Raw genomic sequence first — 16,201 nt, forward strand, 5'->3', positions numbered from 1 at the left:
TTTTATACATGGTATTCTCATGACTTCTGACTAATGTATGAATATCCCTTTTTTATCTTGACAGGCTGCTGAATGCTATAAAACCAGGACTTGTTAAAAAGATCAACAGACTTCCAACTCCCATTGCAGGATTGGTGAGTACTGTTCCAATTCAGATGAAGCTTATATTGAAACAGACATGGGAAGCAACTGCTTGCTCTGGGATTTGCAGTATGGAATGCTACCACGATTTGAGTTTCTGCCAGGTACTTGTGACCTGGCTTGGCCACTGTTTGGAAAACAAGATACTGGGCTAGATGGACCATTGTTCTGACCCAGTATGGCTACTCTAATGTTTTTATGAGATCATTTTTGAAATGACTATATGTATGTATATTTTTTTGACCTGGCTGATCTCTGAATAACATTTCTCTTCAGATCAGTCAGAACAAGGTTGGGATCTGGTTCCTTAAGTCTACAGTTGTACTGCCTATGGATTTTTTCACTTTAGTTTATATTTTGCCTCTTAATATACTAAGTGAGACAGTAAGGTGCTCTGGCCTTGTTGGAACCCCATCCGTCTCCTGACCCTTGCCAGGAGCCACTTCCACCAGATGTGACAATGATGTGACGTGAGGAGCCAATATATTTAAGGAATACACTTGCAGTGCTTGTGCCACAGCAGTGTGCACCTTGTGTGGGTACCAAAGGAACATACACAAGGAACAAGTTCTGCTCCTTGGATGAGCTACTTGGGGTAGCTCCTGGGTGGCTTATTTAGTATTTACCTTTTTTCTGGGCTGTTCATTGTATTTTTGTTCATGCTTTACCTTCTGTGATTGTTTTTCATTCCTGTTCACTGGCGCCACTGTCTACTACTACTACTACTACTACTACTACTTAACATTTCTAGAGCGCTACTAGGGTTACGCAGCGCTGTACAATTTAACAAAGAGAGACAGTCCCTGCTCAAAGAGCTTACAATCTAATAGACAAGTGAACGGTCGGTCCGATAGGGGCAGTCAAATTGGGGCAGTCTGGATTCACTGAACGGTAAGGGTTAGGTGCCGAACGCAGCATTGAAGAGGTGGGCTTTAAGCAAAGACTTGAAGATGGGCAGGGAGGGGGCTTGGCGTAAGGGTTCAGGAAGGTTGTTCCAAGCATAGGGTGAGGCGAGGCAGAATGAGCGGAGCCTGGAGTTGGCGGTGGTGGAGAAGGGTACTGAGAGGAGGGATTTATCCTGTGAACGGAGGTTACGGGCGGGAACGTAAGGGGAGATGAGGGTAGAGAGGTAGTGAGGGGCAGCAGACTGAGTGCATTTGTAGGTAAGAAGGAGAAGCTTGAATTGAATGCGGTATCTGATCGGAAGCCAGTGAAGTGACCTGAGGAGAGGGGTGATATGAGTATATCGGTTCTGGCGGAATATGAGACGTGCAGCAGAGTTCTGAACAGACTGAAGGGGGGATAGATGGCTAAGTGGGAGGCCGGTGAGGAGTAAGTTGCAGTAGTCCAGGCGAGAGGTAATGAGAGCGTGGACGAGAGTTCGGGTGGTGTGTTCAGAGAGGAAAGGGCGAATTTTGCTGATGTTAAAGAGGAAGAAGCGACAGGTCTTGGCTATCTGCTGGATATGCGCAGAGAAGGAAAGAGAGGAGTCAAAGATGACTCCGAGGTTGCGGGCAGATGAGACGGGGAGGATGAGGGTGTTATCAACTGAGATAGAAAGTGGAGGAAGAGGAGAAGTGGGTTTTGGTGGAAAGACGATAAGCTCGGTCTTGGACATGTTCAGTTTCAGGTGGCGGTTAGACATCCAGGCAGCAATGTCGGATAAGCAGGCCGATACCTTTGCCTGGGTCTCCGCGGTGATGTCTGGTGTGGAGAGATACAGTTGGGTGTCATCAGCATAGAGATGATACTGGAAACCATGAGATGAGATCAGGGAGCCCAGGGAAGAGGTGTAGATTGAGAAGAGAAGGGGTCCAAGGACCGATCCCTGGGGAACACCAACAGATAAGGGGATGGGGGTGGAGGAAGATCCATGAGAGTGAACTTTGAAGGTGCGGTGGGAGAGATAGGAGGAGAACCAGGAGAGGACAGAGCCCTGGAACCCAAATGAGGACAGTGTGGCAAGAAGTAAGTCATGATTGACAGTGTCAAAAGCGGCGGATAGATCCAGGAGGATGAGGATGGAGTAGTGGCCTCTGGATTTGGCAAGGAACAGGTCATTACAGACTTTAGAAAGTGCTGTTTCTGTCGAGTGAAGAGGGCGAAAACCGGATTGAAGCGGATCAAGGATGGCATGAGAGGAGAGAAAATCAAGGCAGCGGCTGTGGACTGCGCGCTCAAGTGTCTTGGAGAGGAAGGGTAGGAGGGAGATGGGGCGGTAGTTGGAGGGACAGGTAGGGTCTAGTGATGGTTTTTTGAGGAGTGGCGTGACTACAGCATGCTTGAAGGTGTCGGGGACAGTTGCAGTGGAGAGAGAGAGGTTGAGGATATGACAGATGGAGGGGGTGATAGTAGGAGAGATGGTGTTAAGTAAGTTGGTGGGGATGGGATCAGAGGAACAAGTGGTGCATTTTGAGGAGGAAAGAAGGCGGGCGGTTTCCTCCTCGGAGATATCAGGAAAGGAGGAGAAGGAGGTCTGGGTTGGTTGGTTGAGGGAGAGGGTTGAAGGGTGAAGAGGAGGAGGTGGCTTGGTAGTGAACTCAAGGTTGATCTTTTGCACCTTGTCGCGGAAGTAGTCAGCCAGTGATTGAGGAGAGAGTGACGGGGGGGGTGGGAGCGGAGGGCACTTTGAGGAGGGAGTTAAGGGTGGCGAAGAGACGACGAGGGTTAGAGCTGAGAGAATTAGTCAATTGGGTGTAATAGTCCTGTTTGGCAAGGAATAGTGAGGACTGGAAGGAGGATAGCATGAATTTGTAGTGAAGGAAATCTGAATGGGTGCGAGATTTCCTCCAGAGGCGTTCAGCAGATCGGGCGCAGGAGCGAAGGTAACGGATGCAAGGGGTCAGCCAGGGCTGGGGATTAGTACGCCTTGTGGGACGGGAGGTGGATGGTGCAAGGGTGTCCAGAGCAGAGGAGAGAGTGGCATTGTAAGCGGAGACAGCCTCGTCAACAGACTCGGAGGACATGATGGAGGGGAGGAGATTAGAAATACTAGATGATAAGGTGGGAGGGTCAATAATCTGGAGATTCCTGGAAGTAGTGGTTAATGTTGGGCGGGGCTGAGGGGGAGGGTGAAGAAGTGTGAAGGTGATCAGGTGATGATCAGAGACAGGAAGAGCTGAGGTGTGGAAATTGGAGGGTGAGCCGGAAGAGGAGAGGACGAGGTCAAGGCAATGGCCATCACGGTGAGTAGGGGTGGTGGAACAAAGCTGGAGGTTGAAGGAGGATGTTAGAGTGAGGAACTGAGAAGTGTCTGCCCTGGAGGACCTTAAATGTAGCTGTGCATCAACTGAGGAATCTGGTTCTCTGCCTTGTTGAATCCTGTTTAGCAGTTGATTTCATCACCTGTAAGCCTGTTATTGTAGATTTTCCTCCGTAGCTATGGTCTAAAACAACAACAGTGCTCGATTTTGTTGCTGACTGTAGAGTCTTTTTTTGTCTCACAGAAAGTTGCCTTTCAGCAGGTAAGGATGCCATTTTGCCTGTCTTTCTCTTGATATATGGTCTTCTCCACCTCCAGGTTATCCAAGAGTCAGTGGGAGGGGAGAGGAGTAGCTATTATTTGTCAGAATTCAATCTTAGTAGTTGAACTTTCCCCTACTACCTTTCCATACTCTGAAGTATTGCTGTTGTGTCTCAATATTACTCCTGTGATCCACATATTTTTAGTGTACCTCCCACCATCTTGTGAAATACTGTCTGGAAATCCCTCTTCCAGTCCGTTTCTGACACTGTCTCAATTTGATGATCTTGGGAGATTTTAACTCTCATGTTGACTGCTCTTTTATTGTATAGTCACAAGATTTAGACTCCCTGCCTCAGGATCTTTCCTATGGCGATCCTCAGGGAACAGTCTTATCACCACTATTGTTTATTTTTCTGGCCCCTCTGGTAACTTTAGTCCAGGGTTTAGTTATTAGTGCATACTGTTTATGCGGATGATATACTGTTGCTCCATCACACAGACATCAGATCCCCAGATCTCTCTTATCCACAGATCTGTCTTGGCTCACTGGTAGGCACTTTAGACCCTAGATTAGCCCCATTCTTGCTGTTTCCCCCATACCAGTAGTAGATTGATTTAGATATTTGTGAGCTATATTGTGTTCCCAGTTGTCATTTGAACACCATATCTTGGTTGTTGTACAGAGTTGATTCCTTGCTCTGTGGCAATTAAGAGCAATTAGGAGCTCCTTGACATGTCTTCACAGCTCATGTTATTATTATACTAGCCGTTGAGCCCGTAAAAACGGGCTAGTAAAGGAAGGGGGGGTTGAAAGCCCCCACCCTGGATAGGTCGCTGCCCCCCCCCCCCCCCCCGGAGTCCCCTCCACCACCCCTCCACCCGGGCCGGGTACCTGGCTTCACTATTCAAACCGCCGGAATGCAGCACACAGCTCATCTGAGCTGCTGCCGTCGGCCTTCCTTTTTCTCTGCGTGTGTTCCGCCCTCGTGTGACGTAACGTCGGCGAGGGCGGGACACAGGCAGGTAAGGAAGGCCAACGGCAGCTCAGATGAGCTGTGTGCTGCGTTCCGGCGGTTTGAATAGTGAAGCCAGGTACCCGGGCCGGGTGGAGGGTGGGTGGCGGCGGCGACTCTGGGTGGGTGGGGGGAGCGGTAGCGGCAACCCTGGGGGGGGGAGCGGTGGCGACGGGGGTTCCCTCACTCACAGGTGCGCAGGTTCCCTCTCTGTCACGCCCCCGTCATCACGAATTGACGCAGGGGCAGGACAAAGAGGGTCTCTACTGCGCATTTGCGAGTGAGTACGCCTCTTGCCAGTTATATGTTTGATGCTTCTTGTTGCATCTCAACACATGATTATTGTAATGTAGTTTATGCTGGCCTTCCTTATTTACAGTTTAAAAGACTACAAGATGTTCAGAATACTGCAATCAAAATATAACATTACATTATATGTAGGTTTATATCCTGCTAACACTTTCATAGTTCTAAGTGGCTTACAAATGTTTTAAGGGGATATGAAAATCAGAACATTCCTCTGAGAATTACACTGGGTTTCTTGGGGAGAGGCATAATTGTGGTTGTGGTACCTATTTCCTAGATAAGAGAAGGTTTTTATTTTTTTTAAGAGGCCTGAGGTATGATTGTGAGGGGGAAATGATTATAATACTTATTTTCTCAATAAAAGAGTTTTTATCCTTTATCAAAACATGAGGTAAGATTGTGAAGGGGAATACGATCCGGCAGTGTCTTTCCAGAGTCTGGCTGTATGAACGGTAAGGGATTTGTCAAAGAGCACCAATCTTTTCTTGCCCTTAGCAGAGGGGAAAGTGAATAGGTTGATGTTTTCCTGTCTCCTGGCTCTTGCAGAGGTCATGAAACAGAAGTGAGCTAGCATGTAGCTAGGGATCAAACCTTGTAGAGTTTTATAAAGGAAGCAAGCTAGTTTGAAGGACACTTTCTCCTTAATGGGTAACCAATGTAGTTTGATGTAAAAAGGGGAGACACTGTCAAATGTTGATAGCCTGAAGATCAGTCTGGCTGCCATATTTTAAATGATTTGAAGCCTCTTAAGAAAGGCCTTAGTGCAACCCAAGTAGATAGAGTTACAGTAGTCAAGGGATGATAGTAGTAGTGCATTTACCAGTCACTCTTAGTGAGTGGTTTCAAAGTACTTCTGAATGGCATGTAGCTTTCTCATTTGTAAGAAAGATTTGGGCACCTAGGAGTTAGATGGTTGAAGAGAGGGTAAAGTTGACTTGATTGATGGTAATCGTCTTAGGGATTTGCTCTGGTTTTGAGTTAAAACATATAAATTTTTTTTTTTCTGTATTGAGTTTTAACTTGTGGATATGCATCCATTTTTCTGTTAGGTTGATACATTGTTGGGCCCTGAGTATGTCAATTTTGACGGTTGATTGGGTGGGGATAAACATCGAGATGATGTCAGTGTAGATGTAGTGGAGAAAGCCATATCTATCTAGCTGTGAGCTTAGGGTGCGGCGAAAGACATTAAACAGAACTGGGGAAGTAGGGGAGCCCTGTGGGACCCTGCACTTGTTGCTTCAGTTCAGGGATAGATCTGTGTGCAGTTTGACTCTGTATCATCTGCTTTCCAAGTAGCCTCTGAACCACTTTAGAACATTTCCTATGACTCCCATTTCCTCGAGGTTCCATAGTAGGAGAGTATGGTCTACTAGGTCGAATGCTGAGGACAGAACGAATTGGAGTAGCAGTTCACTTTTTCCTTCACTTAGCAGTAGTTGGACTTGGTCAAGCAGGGAACACAGAAACGTTTCTGTGCTAAAGAGTGCACGGAATCCGGATTCGGATGCTGGGAGGATATTGTGCGAGTCCAAGTAGTGGTTGAGCTGTAGGGTCACCATTCCCTCCATTATTTTAGTAAAGAATAGAATGGAGGCCACTGGTCTATAGCTAGAGAATATTTGTCTTGATTGACTGGGGTCTTTAGGTATTGGTGTGATGATGGTTTTTGCCAAGCTTTGAGGAAAGATTCACTGCGACAGTTTCAGTTCGATCCATGAATGAACAATGACATAGAATGATGATGGGGCTGCAATCATTAAGTAGGGAGGACAGATATCTAGTGTGCAATAAGAGGGGCATACTTTGAAAATAGTTTGGTGAAGACCGACCATGTGTAGTGTCAAATTATTTCTATTATCTATATGCAGGGGTGCTGTTTTTGGGTGACAGGGTCATAGGTGCGTCAAAATCTTTATAAGTGTATGTGGGGGGGGGGGGGGGATCTGCTCTGAGTTTATTTACCTTGTCTTGGAAGTGTTTGGCTATTTGGTTTGTTGTGATTTAACAATCTGTTTTGGAAGGGTTTTTTTAATGCCAGTGAAAGAGTATTGACCCTGTTGAAATCCTGCCACCTCTGAAAGCTAAATATAGAGTAGAGATAGGGCACTGAGACTTTTTCCATTCCAAATTTTTGATTGTACTCCATCTTGTGGGTTGATTTGATTAAGTACTATTCAGCTCTAATTTTTAGAAAGAGTCTTTTTGGTGAGTGATACTTTTTGTCTCTTTCTATCTTCTTTTGTATTAGATACTCACAAGTATGACTATATCATACCCCTTCTCTACGAACATCATTGGCTTCCTTTTGTCTATCTTATCTAATTTAAGATTCTTCTGTTGGCCCTTAGAGTTCTTTCCACGGGGAAACCATTATACCTTTTCATTCATGATATATGTTCTATCACATGCTCTCCAGTCTAGTTCAGAGTCTTGGCAGTGTGTCTCGTCAGTTTGTTTTTCTAAGCTGGTCTCTTTTCTCTACTTGCAATAGTACCTTTTTCTTTCTGGCCCCATCTTTGTGGGGTTCCCTGCCCCTGTCAGTTAAGACAGAAAACTTCTTACCCAAATTCAGAGCAGCTCTGAAGACATACTTGTTTGCATTAGCTTTTAAGGGGTAGGCTTGGGAGATGGATGGTGGGTTGATAGGGGCTCTGTACCTGGTATATACAGATTATATATCTATTCTGTCTTGTGTATTGTTTCTCTTCTTTCCCCCAACTCTCCTTTTTTGTTAATTTTGATGCTTTTTTCTGACTTCGGAGTAGTCTGTGAACCGCTTTGATGTTTTGTTATGAAGGCGGTTTAGCATGTTATCCCTAGAAAAAAGATTTCTATTATATTTCTTCAATGTCTTAGACACTTCACTGTCCTGACAGCAGGTTTTTTTTTAAAATTTGGGTAAATGAGAATGATGTGGAGCGCAAATCTATGACAGATTTCACATTCCACTTGACTATATCTGTTGAGCAGCTTTTTGATGTAGTCATCCTTTGAACTTTTCTGTCACTTTAAAGAGGAGGGCATCACTGGGAAATATGTAACTTTATATAAATACAGAAACCTAGTATAACAGTAAGTAGGCATTAAATATTCATTTATAAGGAGGAAAAATGCCTCAAGAAGCACCTCTGCATTAAAATAAATTGGCCAAGGGCTAGGACTTCTTATCATAGGCTAAAAAACCTCCTTTTTCAATAATCTCAACTGTTGAGATTATTGAAAAAGGAGGTTTTTTAGCCTATGATGAAGAAGTCCTAGCCCTCGGCCAATTTATTTTAATGCAGAGCTGCTTCTTGAGGCGTTTTTCCTCTTTATAAATGAATATTTAATGCCTACTTACTGTTATACTAGGTTTCTGTATTTATATGGATTAATTGGTAGAAACCAGTTCCCCAGTATACTTAGTTAATTCCAAATGTGTAACTTTACCATAGGGTTGAGATGAATCAAACTGGGATTAAGGGTCTGTATGAAGCTTTACTGTAACCAGTTATTACTTTAAAAGAAAACAGCTTATATTACATCTGTTTTTAGTTAGTACTATTTTGTTTTTGTTCTCACCTGAAAATTGAAATGTATTTAGGTAGTTTTATAATGTACGGGCTCGAAATTCATAACAAGCTGGGCTTCTAAGTGTAGGTTTCTAAATTTTGTGCCCTATTTTCAGCCAAAGTTAGGAGCCTGTTTTCAGTTTGAAATTTGTCTTAACATAGGAGCTTAAAAGTTATGCATTAGGACTGACTTTTATTTGCCTACATTTATGGGCCAAATTTGTGAGCCTAGTGCTAAGCTCCTAACTCTTCCCCCCCCCCCCCATTTAAACCCTCAACTGTTTACACTTCTAAATTGAGTTTAGTGAAAATTTAGGTATAAATTTAGGCACTCGCCCCTAGTAAATTTTCAGAATCCAGCTTAGGAGCGTAATTCAAAAGCACTGATTGTTACATTTGTACCCCGCGCTTTCCCACTCATGGCAGGCTCAATGTGGCTTACATGGGGCAATGGAGGGTTAAGTGACTTGCCCAGAGTCACAAGGAGTTGCCTGTGCCGGGAATCGAACTCAGTTCCTCAGTTCCCCAGGACCAAAGTCCACTACCCTAACCACTAGGCCACTCCTCAGGAGCATACAGTGGTGGAAATAAGTATTTGATCCCTTGCTGATTTTGTAAGTTTGCCCACTGACAAAGACATGAGCAGCCCATAATTGAAGGGTAGGTTATTGGTAACAGTGAGAGATAGCACATCACAAATTAAATCCGGAAAATCACATTGTGGAAAGTATATGAATTTATTTGCATTCTGCAGAGGGAAATAAGTATTTGATCCCCCACCAACCAGTAAGAGATCTGGCCCCTACAGACCAGGTAGATGCTCCAAATCAACTCGTTACCTGCATGACAGACAGCTGTCGGCAATGGTCACCTGTATGAAAGACACCTGTCCACAGACTCAGTGAATCAGTCAGACTCTAACCTCTACAAAATGGCCAAGAGCAAGGAGCTGTCTAAGGATGTCAGGGACAAGATCATACACCTGCACAAGGCTGGAATGGGCTACAAAACCATCAGTAAGACGCTGGGCGAGAAGGAGACAACTGTTGGTGCCATAGTAAGAAAATGGAAGAAGTACAAAATGACTGTCAATCGACAAAGATCTGGGGCTCCACGCAAAATCTCACCTCGTGGGGTATCCTTGATCATGAGGAAGGTTAGAAATCAGCCTACAACTACAAGGGGGGAACTTGTCAATGATCTCAAGGCAGCTGGGACCACTGTCACCACGAAAACCATTGGTAACACATTACGACATAACGGATTGCAATCCTGCAGTGCCCGCAAGGTCCCCCTGCTCCGGAAGGCACATGTGACGGCCCGTCTGAAGTTTGCCAGTGAACACCTGGATGATGCCGAGAGTGATTGGGAGAAGGTGCTGTGGTCAGATGAGACAAAAATTGAGCTCTTTGGCATGAACTCAACTCGCCGTGTTTGGAGGAAGAGAAATGCTGCCTATGACCCAAAGAACACCGTCCCCACTGTCAAGCATGGAGGTGGAAATGTTATGTTTTGGGGGTGTTTCTCTGCTAAGGGCACAGGACTACTTCACCGCATCAATGGGAGAATGGATGGGGCCATGTACCGTACAATTCTGAGTGACAACCTCCTTCCCTCCGCCAGGGCCTTAAAAATGGGTCGTGGCTGGGTCATCCAGCACGACAATGACCCAAAACATACAGCCAAGGCAACAAAGGAGTGGCTCAGGAAGAAGCACATTAGGGTCATGGAGTGGCCTAGCCAGTCACCAGACCTTAATCCCATTGAAAACTTATGGAGGGAGCTGAAGCTGCGAGTTGCCAAGCGACAGCCCAGAACTCTTAATGATTTAGAGATGATCTGCAAAGAGGAGTGGACCAAAATTCCTCCTGACATGTGTGCAAACCTCATCATCAACTACAGAAGACGTCTGACCGCTGTGCTTGCCAACAAGGGTTTTGCCACCAAGTATTAGGTCTTGTTTGCCAGAGGGATTAAATACTTATTTCCCTCTGCAGAATGCAAATAAATTCATATACTTTCCACAATGTGATTTTCCGGATTTAATTTGTGATGTGCTATCTCTCACTGTTACTAATAACCTACCCTTCAATTATGGGCTGCTCATGTCTTTGTCAGTGGGCAAACTTACAAAATCAGCAAGGGATCAAATACTTATTTCCACCACTGTAGGCAGGAGTTGTTTTTTATTTGTAGGGGGGGGGGGGGAGGCAAGCATTTCCTCTCAGTTCCCACTCTCCCCCCCCCCCCCCCCCCCGCCACCATTGATATACACCCACCTTGCGTATCATAACTTTGCTGGTGTGGATGCTCAATGCCCACTAGCTAGCTGAAGCGTCACTGCTGGAGCCCTGCATGTGCTGTCTGAAAAGTGGGGAAGCAGGCAAAGGCTGCTCCAGCCTTCAACAGCAGCACTTCCACGCATGCTTAGTTTAAATACATGACCTTAACATTCGCGGAAGTGCCAGCATTGGTGGCTAGAGCATCCTGATGATTTCCTGCTGCTCAGGCTGCATGGGCAGGGCTCTGGCGGCAAAACTCTTTGGCTGGCAGGGCATGAGCAACCCCACCAGCCATGTATTGGCTGCTGCAATGTCGGATAGGGCCTGAGCCTGAGGTGAGGTGCTCCCCTCTTGGCTAGGCCACTGCACTCGAGTGTAGAAATCCTTTGAATGATGAGCCCTATGGGGTGAATTCTATAAATTGCACCTAAAATATTGGCGCCAAAAAACCTACTAAGCGCTGTTCTATAAACCGCACCTAAAGTCAGGTACAGTTTATAGAATAGCGCTTAAATCCTGGGGTCGCATGTAAATTTAGGGATGTACACTTTTACCAATGAAAACGTGGTGCAAATGTGCCTGCCTGAATTTATGCGTATTTAAAATGTAGTTGTGTACATCTTTATTGATTCCAATTAGCACCAATAATGGCTTGTTAAAAGCCAATTATTTGCACTAACTGGCCTATTATTCAATTAAATTGGGTGTGCAAATTGGCGCAGATGCCCAAATTTCTGCACACAATTTTTGACGACTTTTATAGAATTAGGGGGTATATGTAGAGTTCCTCACTCAGAGGTCTGTAGGGTAATTTTATTTTGTAGTAAGCCCAAACAAAATAAATAAATAGCTTTTCAGAGCCATGAACTCACTTTAATGTTGCTATGTGCATGTATGGACCGCTAGCTCTGACAAATGAAAATGAGGATTTTAGATTGAGGCCTGGTTATCATGTCCAATGTGACCCTTCCTTCTGTGATTGCACTTGGAAAAATACTTGGTGAATGCCTTTCGTGACAGTACTTAAGTACAATTGGCAGTACTTTTACTTGTAACGAGTTACATTTTTTTTTGCAATACGTTTTACTTGTAATGAGTTACATTTAAGCTGTACTTTTGTACTTAGTAACAAAGTACAAATTTGGGAAAGTAGTTAAAAAAAAAAAGTATTTTCCATCTGTCTGCTTCTCTCCCTCTATAGGCTTTCCAAACAATGTCAGATGCGGCTTGCAGCTGATTGGGCCTGAACTTCTGGTCCCTTCCACCCAGGATCTGTCTTCTCTCTTTCTCTACCCCCTCTTTTCAGCCCCCAGTTCCAGCCCCAGCCCGCTTCTCCCACCTGCCCCCCTTTTCAGCCCCCAGTTCCAGCCCCATTATCCCACCAGTCCCCAGTTTCAACTCCTAGTTTCAGCCCCAGCCCTTTTATCCCAACAGTCCCGAGTTTCAGCCCCAGCCCCATTCTCCCCATCCTCTTTACAGCCCCCAGTCCCTGCCCCCTTATCTCGTCTACCCTCTTTTTCAGCCCCCATTTCTAGTCTCCATCCACCTGCCATGCATTACAGCCCCCCCTTTTCAGCCCCAACCCAATTCTCCCACCTGCCCCAGCCATAGCCCCATTCTCCCACTTGCCCCCTTCTCAGCACCCAGTTCCAGCTCTAGCCCCTATTTTAGCTGTTCAAGCCTAGGGTTACCGTATGGCTCCAGAAACAGGAGGAAACGTTGATCCAGTCCGGGTTTTGCTTCCACTGAAAGCAATGGAAGTAAAACCCAGACTTTCTCAATTTGTCCTCCTTTGAGCCATTTGGTAACCCTATTCAAGCCGCAGCCTTGAGTCCCAACCTGCCCACCCTCAGCTCCCTCAACAGTCCCCTTCCTGTTTCTGCCACCTGCCACCCTACATTTTTAAAATCTTTGAATCAGCAGTGCAGCGCCAGTGTGCAGTGTCTGTGAAAGAAGCAGGCTACCTCGGGCCTTCCCTCACTGTGTCCTGCCCTCCTCTGATGTAACTTCCTATTTCCGTGAGGACGGGACACAGTGTGAGGGAAGGCCGGAGGCAACCTGCTTCTTTCAGAGATGCTGCACGCTGGCGCTGCACTGTTGATTCAAAGATCTGATTTTAAAAATGCAGGGCGCCGGGTGGCAGAAACGAGAAGGGGGCTGTTGAGGAAGCTGAGGATGGGCAGGTAGAGACTGGGGACTGCAGAGGAGAGGCAAAAGCAGCGACCTGAATAGAGGGACTGGAGCATCAGGAGTGGAGCACCCTCTATTTATTTGCACCGGGGTCGGACCGCCCCCACCGCCCCACCCTTGGAATGCCACTGCAATAGGTGTATTAATGTTTTTCTGCCCACTGCAATGTTCAGAGTTTTTTTTCCTAGGAAGAACCTTGTGTGATCCCCTGGAAGTTAGTTTGTAAACATACTAAATACTGTGATCCAATTTGTTAAGAATACTTTTTGCTTTGTAGTAAAAAAAAAAAATTAGTTTTAAGAGCTGTAAATATTACTTGAGTAAGGGGTCTGTTTACTAAGCTGCGTTAATGCCAGCAGAGCTCATTCACTTTGAATGGGCTTTGTCGGCATTAGCTCCGGGACAGCCGCTAGCGTGGCTTAGTAAACAGGAACGTAAATTTTTTGGATAAGACTTTCTACTTTTACTTCACTACTTTTGAAGCCAATACTTTTACTTTTTACTTAATTACTTTTAAAAAGCAACAAACCCATCTCTGTTGACAGCTGAGTATGAAAGAGCTGTGGAGAAAATGCTGATAGCATCTAATATGGAGGGAAGACCTGATTGCTGTACTACTAGCATCTACAACTCTGTGCGAGTCCTACGTTTGTTGACCATCATTGGTTGGTGCAGTGTCTGAGTGGAGTGGAGTTGGTTAGGAGAGAGAAGGGTCCGGGACTTGTAGATGAGAATATTATGACACAGTTGGACGTTGTAGGCTAAGCTTTTGAGGACTGATTTGATAGGGCATATTCGGGCATGCAGCACTCCTATTAAAAAACAGTATCCGTCCATTTTTCAGACATAAAAGAAATAAGGGGAAAAGTGGTAAGGTTTTGCTTATTTCAATGAAAACTATTGGTATGTAATCACCTCACTTCCACAGAATCAAAGGCGTTTATGCCAGTAAAGTCGTGTTTTACCTACAGAAATAAGCTCTTTGATTATTATCCAATAAGTGTGTGGGTAAAACTATGCATGTCGTTTAGTAATGGTGGGCCAAGGAACTTCCAGGACAACAAGTATAAAACAGGTATAAAAACAAAGCACCAACAGTAAAAAGACCCAACACGGGGCCATGTTTTGGTGGATAGCCGCCTGCCTCAGAGGTCACAAGTGCTCTGTAGAATGTATTTTCAGGAATGAATGTTGTTGAATTATGTCCAAATCCAGCTTCAGTAATAAAGCACAAAAAAGATTACTGCTGACTTTAAGCTGCTTAGTCGTTGACATTAACAGCGATCTCTTTTTGTGCTTTATTGCCGATACTGGATTTGGACATAATTCAACAACATCTTCATTCCTGAAAATACATTCGATAGAGCGCTAGTGACCCCTGAGGCAGATGGCTTGCCACCAAAACATGGCCCCATGTCAGATCTTTTGACTGTTGGTTCTTTGTCAATAAAAGAGTGTTTTTATACGTGTTGTGTTAGAAGCTCCATGGCCCACCCCTATTTTGTCTCTTTTTGGCATTTTTCACTTAGGGGTTTCTTCTTTTTCTGTTCTTTTTTGGTTAACATTTGTCATTTAATAGCGAGTATATTTTACTTTGAATTCAAAGGCTTTCTCAAGGGTAGGGAGAGATAAGGTATTGAACAATGCAGGTTCACTTGTAAAATCAAATCTAGTCACATTGCACATTACTCCGTCATCAGAAACAGAGAAATCAGGTGCAATCCTTGCTGGTAGTTTTTCGGGAGACTATAATCAAAGCCAAAACCTGTACAAACTTTTGCTTCGATTGATGGAGCACTAACAGCTAAAAGCACCCACATACCTCTCCTACATATGTTATCCAACTTCAGCTGTCAACTGCGAGGACAACCTTAACCATCTTTGTATGTACTTTGGAAGAAAGGTAAGAGAGAGGAGATATGATAGGCATTTAAATATCTCCACAGCTTAAATGCACAGGAGGTACGTCTCTTTCAACTGAAAGAAAGCTTTGGAATGGGAGGGCATGGGATGAAGTTAAAAGGAGACAGACTCAGGAGTAACCTAAGGAAATATTTCTTTACGGAAAGGATGGTGGGTGCATGGACACACCTCCTGGTGAAGGTAGTGGAGACAAAGACTGCATTTGAATTCAAGAAAGCATGGGACAGGCAGTTGGAATCTCTTAGGGGGAGAAGAGATAGTAGATGGTATGGATGGGCAGACGGTACTTGCCATCATTTTCTGTGTTTCTGTTAGTTCTGACATCTTCAGCAGATATCCTTCCACTAATTGATCCTAAGAGATATGTTCAAAGATCTCTGTTTTGGAAATTCCTCTCCACAATAATCATTAGATATAAATTGCTTCTGTCCTTCAGACTTGCAGTCATAGCTAAAAAAGAGACATGTGAGCTTGAAAGTTCATGTATGCAATTATTTTTAGGTTACTATTGCATCACTCAAGTAAAAAAAAAAATTATGAACTACAAAGAACCAAGTCATACCAAGCAGAAATCATAGTGTTTCCTGGCAAATGAGGCTCACGTATTCAGGTACAAAAAATATTTAAGCTGTGGTCCATTGTGTTTACAAGCCAGTGCTTGAGTGCACTACTAAGTTACTCATTATTCATTGGAACAGTTTTGGAGCACTGCTGGCTTAGAGGTGAAATGCTCACATACTAGCAGCTTGATCCATTGTAGCAATCTAGTCTGTAATAAGCAGCTGCTGGACTGAGCAGATGAGGCTGTTGGTGGTCTTTGGGTGGGACGTTCAAGAAGTCAAATGGAACAGAGGTAGTTACCAAGGAAAACAGAAATGGATAATTTAATTGGTGCCCTGTTGAATTCTGCCTGTTTAAAGGGAAGTTATTCCAGACACTCAACGATTAAAAGTTGGCATGCTTGAGGGGACCTCTCTTGAACTTCTAAACACTGTACTAACAGAATTGTTTAATTGTATATAGGCGTTTTGGCATATAGGTTATTCATATGTAAATGTTTACTTCTATAGGGTGATTATCTTACTGTCTGGCAGCACTGACTAATTTGAAAATAACTTTAAAAGCAGACTTCTATCTAGCTGATACAGAAAGTTAGCTAAGTTGAAATTCTACCCTCCACAGTATAATGCTAAAACCTAACTCAGCATACCCAAAGAGTAAGAAATAATTTTGGATTATGAGTCGTTTACCTATTTTCTTTCAGGTTTAACCTCAGGTCTCCTTTTTTGTGAACTGCAATAGTGGGAAGGGGATTATGTAAGAATA

At 44.4% G+C, this 16,201-nt stretch overlaps 1 protein-coding gene across 1 annotated transcript in view; it reads left to right on the forward strand.

Annotated features, from left to right (window-relative positions):
- Positions 1-16,201, forward strand: part of LIMCH1 (LIM and calponin homology domains 1) — a 633,274-nt gene that overhangs the window by 250,321 nt on the left and 366,752 nt on the right. Inside the window, exon 3 of the mRNA XM_030191338.1 lies at positions 65-134. Within this exon, the coding sequence (XP_030047198.1) occupies positions 65-134 (70 nt within the window). The remainder of the gene's footprint in view (positions 1-64; positions 135-16,201) is intronic.

The sequence above is a fragment of the Microcaecilia unicolor genome, chromosome 2, assembly GCF_901765095.1.
Source record: "Microcaecilia unicolor chromosome 2, aMicUni1.1, whole genome shotgun sequence".
NCBI lineage: Eukaryota > Metazoa > Chordata > Amphibia > Gymnophiona > Siphonopidae > Microcaecilia > Microcaecilia unicolor.